The sequence below is a fragment of the Epinephelus moara genome, chromosome 7 (assembly GCF_006386435.1).
Source record: "Epinephelus moara isolate mb chromosome 7, YSFRI_EMoa_1.0, whole genome shotgun sequence".
Taxonomy (NCBI): domain Eukaryota; kingdom Metazoa; phylum Chordata; class Actinopteri; order Perciformes; family Serranidae; genus Epinephelus; species Epinephelus moara.
The window spans coordinates 250,169-256,000 of record NC_065512.1 but is presented as its reverse complement, the minus strand read 5'-3'; the positions used below and the strand labels follow the sequence as shown (position 1 = coordinate 256,000).

The 5,832-nt window shown below is 48.0% G+C and overlaps 1 protein-coding gene across 1 annotated transcript in view; it reads left to right on the top strand.

Annotated features, from left to right (window-relative positions):
• Nucleotides 1–5,441, top strand: part of lonrf2 (LON peptidase N-terminal domain and ring finger 2) — a 22,433-nt gene extending 16,992 nt beyond the window's left edge. Inside the window, 6 exon segments of the mRNA XM_050048291.1 lie at nt 161–358; nt 616–737; nt 996–1,182; nt 1,303–1,437; nt 1,643–1,792; nt 2,474–5,441. Of these exon segments, the coding sequence (XP_049904248.1) occupies nt 161–358; nt 616–737; nt 996–1,182; nt 1,303–1,437; nt 1,643–1,792; nt 2,474–2,632 (951 nt within the window). The 3' untranslated portion in view covers nt 2,633–5,441.
• Nucleotides 5,442–5,832: the final 391 nt, after the last annotated feature.

The window sequence follows — 5,832 nt, the reverse complement described above, 5'->3', positions numbered from 1 at the left end:
ACTCACACACACGCGCACGCACGCACACACACACACACACACACACACACACGCGCACACACACAGTAGGACCAACAATATTGACTTATACACTTCAAACAGTAACTTTGATATCGTCATGTCTTCAGGACGTGTCTCTCTGTGTGACACATGACATCAGCGGCTGACAGGCGGGTTGATGGCCACAGTATTTCAGGTTTGACCGTGTGCCGTTTGTCATGTGTTGTCCTGTCTGTTCTCCAGATTGTTCTACGAGCCGGTGGCCACTCCCTGCGGACACACCTTCTGCATCAAGTGTCTGGAGCGCTGCCTGGACCACAACCCCAACTGTCCTCTGTGCAAAGAGAACCTGTCCGAGGTACACACACAGACTGATAAATACACACAGTCTAATACACACACACACACACACACACACACACACACACACAGTCTCATATACAGTCTGGTCTGCACTGTGTTCAGTTTGTCACTGAAACAGTTATTTATCTTTTTCCTTATACTGTGGGTCAGACAAGATAAAATGGTTATTTTTGGGACCAACAGATCATTATAATAAAAATCTTAGTATGTCATAAACATCATACTGACTGTGCTCGTGTGTTGCTGTTGCAGTTTCTGGCCACCAGGGGCTATAAGAAGACCCTGCTGATGGAGGAAGTGCTGCAGCGTTACCTTGGAGACGAGCTGACTGAGAGGAAGAAGATCCACGAGGAGGAGATGAAGGAGCTGTCAAAGTCAGTGTCTTGCGCGCACACACACACAGACAGTGTTTATTTACTGTACATTTGAACACACTCCTCACAGGACGTTTCTATATTGTAACAGATACTGAATGATTTCAGCAGCTCAGTGTTCAGACTCTGTGTCACAGTTTGATTCATGAGTCTCAGACAGAATCAGATGGTTTTTATAACCTTAGATGTATTTGTGATTTCTGAGATGTGCAGATACACACAAACATCTCAACACCCTCTCCTCTGCGTCTGTTGTAGCTTGAACCAGGAAGTTCCCATCTTTGTGTGCACCATGGCCTTTCCCACCATCCCCTGCCCGCTGCACGTGTTTGAGCCGCGCTACCGCCTCATGATCCGCCGCTCCATGGAGACAGGCACCAAGCAGTTCGGCATGTGCATAGCTGACGAGCTCAAAGGTTTCGCCGACTACGGCTGCCTGCTGGAGGTGAGAGTGTGTGTGTGGAGGATGGTGTTAGTTTGCAGTGTGGAGTCAAAGAACTGTAAACACAAGATATAAACGGTCTGTAGATTCCTCCGGTGTAAACACAAGACAAACTTCTTTCAGGTTCGAGACGTGAAGTTCTTTCCTGACGGTCGTTCAGTGGTCGACACCATCGGCGTGTCGCGGTTTAAGGTCCTCAGCCACGGCCAGAGAGACGGGTACAACACCGCCAAGATCGAGTACCTGGAGGACAAGAAGGTGAGCTGTGTGTGTGTGTGTGTGTGTGTGTGTGTGTGGGTGTTTGTCCTGTAGAGTCTCCATCAGGCTGCTGTCAGTCAGATGTCAGGTTCTCACCAGCAGCCGCTCTGTGACAGCTGAGCAGCAGGAAAAAAGAACAGTCCTGAGTTTGATTCAGTCTGTCGTCTCTCTGTGCTCATTAACATAAATGTCTGTGTCCAATCAGGTGGAGGGGGAGGAGCTGGTGGAGCTCCTGAAGCTTCACGACTCTGTGTATGAGCAGGCCAACAATTGGTTCACCTCCCTGAAGGACAACATGAAGAGTCAGATTCTGAGCCACTTTGGACACCTGCCCAGCAAAGACCCCGACCCACAGGTCAGCACACACCTGCTCAGTGTCACCTCTGTCACCTCCGTCACCTCCGTCACTGCGTGTTTAAACCTGAACACAGGGTGAACATACAGCTGCAGGTTCACAGACTCATGTCAGCTGCTGTAACTCAGTCTGCAGTCAGACTGATCAGACACTTAAATCTTCACAGTGTTTGCAGCTTTTCAATAATCACACATTAAAGTCCTGTCGTTTGCTCGTCCTCCATCACATGTGAATGAGACTTGGTGGACCAGCACCATGACATCAGCACCATGACATCAGCACCATGACATCAGCACCATGACATCAGGCTCACAAGGCTAAAAACACGTTTGGTGTTGATTTAAGTCATAAAAAAGATTTTCATACGACCAATTCTTACATCATGCGTACGTGACATCATAACGTCCAGAGTCCATCAGGGTGACCTTTAATTGTTCAGGAAGATTTTTTTGTAGATTTAAATTTTTGTCAAATTTTAAGGGGCGTGGCCTGTAGGTAGGCTGGGGCTTATTATGGTTGCTACTCAGCAGACGACCTCGTGTTTCCAGGCGGTTAAAGACACAGCACGTGTTGGGCCAGGTGACCTTCTGTGACCCTCACTGACTGTACGACGCGGCTCCTCTCAGGTCTCACTCTGTGTCATGATCCTCAGAGACCAACTGTCTCTCTTCTCTCCCACAGGCCAGTCCCAGTGGACCCGCCTGGTGCTGGTGGCTGCTCGCCGTCCTTCCTCTGGAGAATCGAGCCCAGCTCACCATCCTGGCTATGACCTCACTCAAGGACCGCCTCATCGCCATCCGCAGGGTCCTCATCTTCGTCACGCGCAAAAGGCCGCGATGATCGCCTGACCGCTCGGGGAGGACGGAACCCCCCGGGCTTCTATGCAGTTCAACAGTTCATTCATTCATCTGTTCCGTCATTCATTCAGCCTCTCATTTCTACATGTGTTCACTCGTCAATGCCTCGCTGTCATGCAGCCTCTCTGAGCACAGAGCAGATTGTGGAGAGCGTCAGGTGGGCGGGGTGCTGATGTGAGGACGTTCATCCATTCGTCCCTCCTCACAGGACGAGTCAGGCGCCACCACATCTCTCACCTGGCGTTCTCTGATAAGTCTGACGTCGAATCAGTTTCACTTCCACCTTCAGATAATGACCTGACTCTGTTAACGAAGGATCAAACGTCACAGACGCAGTGTGAGGTTCTCTATGTTTACTCTGCAGCATTTCACTTATGTTTGCTGCTGCAGAGCCACAGAGCCGTGCGGTCGCCGCAGAGCCGTGCGGTCGCCGCAGAGCCGTGTGGTCGCCGCAGAGCCGCGTGGTCGCCGCAGAGCCGCGTGGTCGCCGCAAAGCCATGTGGTCGCCGCAGAGCTGTGTGGTCGCCGCAGAGCTGTGTGGTCGCTGGCTCCGCAGCTGTGTGCTGTGTAGCAGTGTGTATCGGACGGTCCAGTCCAAACAGGAAGTCACCTCCTGTTATATGAAGCAAAAACAAACCCAGACAGACACTCACTCAGTGAATGTACCGGTCCGGCGCTGTCGTCTCTTTCCTCTCTGTATGAAGCTGCTTGGCGAGCTGAACACACGTACGTATGTACACCAGCTGCTTCGCCCTCAATCTTCCTGACTGAGCCAAAACTCATGTCCTATCTGCTGCCTCACCGGGCTGGTGGGCGTGTACCTCAAACTGTCTGATAGAAAGTGAAGGGCACCGTGAGATCAGACAGTGATGGCGCCCGTGTTAACACGCACACACACACACACACACACACACACACACACACACACACACACACANACACACACACACACACACACACAGACGTACAGACGTAGTTTTGGGGGGGGTGATTGTACATTTTCTTGTCGTAGTTTTATTTTCTGCCCTGAAGTGTCTGTGAAAGGTGAAATGTTGAGTCGGGTGGTTTCTGTGTTTATCAATGTAACTCTGAGGCCTTTTAATGTTTTATTTAAGGAGCATTTCACCCTCTATCCCTCTATCTCTTCCTCTTCCTCTCAGGATGTTTACGTGCACGCTGTCACACAGGTACAGAACATAACGCTGACCTGAGGAGTCATGTGATCACAATGAGACGCCTCTGCACAGAGCGTTAAGATGAGTTTCAGGTGATCAGATAATGTTTGATTCAGGATGTTTAAACAGAAATGTATAATGAGACTGTTAAAAAGGAAGAAATCACTCGTACAGTAATAATGTTATTAATTATCAGAGACATTTAAAATCATTAATCACATCTTACAGTCTCCAGATTGTATTTGAATGCCTCTGAAACATGTGGCACTACTCAACAAATAAAAGTTTTTGGAAACAATTACGTATAGGTAAAATCAATCATTGTCTGTGGGTGAACACATTAAACAGTGACTGAAATAAACATGAAGGAGTTAGTATTTCAGGAACTGACGAGTGAGCGTGGAGACGTTTAATCTACATCACTGTGTCATCATGAACATACAGGATACACAATATATTGATGACAGATTATGAGCTGATCGATCAAACCTCCTCAGAGGTGATCAGAGACACTGTGAACACAGGTGTAAATACAGCTGTTTTCAGTCTGAATAAACATAATCATGTAAACTCAGCAGCAGCTCTCGATCAGCTGAAGCTGCAGCTGCTCGGCCCACAGCCACTAGCACCTCTGCAGAGTCTCCCTCAGCTGTGATTCATTGTCCTCTCTCTCTGTGGTCACATCAGCCTGTCTGATCCTCACTGTCCTCCAAATCTTCCTGACTGGATCTGATAACAGAGAAAACTATGTTAAAATATGTTATTGTCTCTTTAAATACTGGAACACAGACAGTGTCACGTAATGATTTAAAGGTTGTTGACAGGTGGGACTGTTTGAGCTGAACAGCGCCTCCAGTGGTAAAACTTAAAACTGGATATTTAGTCTCATGTTGCACAGTAACGACTCTGTAACGACTCTCAGTAACGACTCTGTAACGACTCTCAGTAACCACTCTCAGTAACGACTCTGTAACGACTCTCAGTAATGACTCTGTAGCCTGACAAGTCCTTGCTGGATTTCTGACTGCTGGTGGCGCTGTAGAGAAATATTTGTGTGACTGACTTCCTGTTTGGTCTGTAACCTGTGTGCTCCTACACAGGTGACCCAGGACAGGTTCCTGCTGACGCTCTGTGGCTGATCAGTGATTGGCTGTAGTCACATGTTCAACACATCGATACAAACGTAGCATAAAGTGACTAGAAGAAGGATGTTAGTTGTTTTTCAGTTAGTTTAGTTTGGAAACACTGCCCCTGTGTTTGAACCTTAAATACAGGATGAATGTTAAAGGAAGTGTTTCAACTCTGTGTGTGAGTCATCAAAGTCCTGACGGTACCTGCACAGAACGACGAGCAGCAGTGTTTCAGGTGTGGTCAGCTGGTTCAGGTGTGTCCGTATGACAGCTGTGGTTGTGATGGCATTGTCGGGCAGCGTGCACATAAACGTCCGTGTGTCTGTGTATGATTCTGTCCTTCCAGATGTTGGTGACTCGTCTGCAGTCACTGGCTCTCTGTCCGTGTGGGGACGGGATTCACAACGTGCTGCATTTCCCTGGTATATTTGTAAAGGGAGATCTTATACCTACTTTTTTATTGATAATAAAGAAAATCACTCATTCTGACTGTTTCTGCCTCGTCTGTCAAATTTTAGAGAAGACACGGGAATAATATGTTTTATATTGTCCTGTACTGGAGGAGGGGAGTTAACAACAAACCATCGTCACAACGTTCATTAACTGACCAACAAACTTCCTGTCATTAGAATCTCCCCTCATCCCTTCATCCTTTTCGGATGGCTCATGAGGAAACACCTCATACCCAAAAAACACTACAAGGCTGCCACTACAGCAACAGGTCACTGAAACCCAGCCACATTTGGTTTCCATGAAAGCTGCTGGAAACACAGTGATGAGTCCATTTAGTTTGTTGGTGTTGAACAGAGGTCTGCAGACTGACAGGTGTGTCTCTGAGCTGTCCCACCATCCTCCACCTCCTGATGACACGTCAGCTC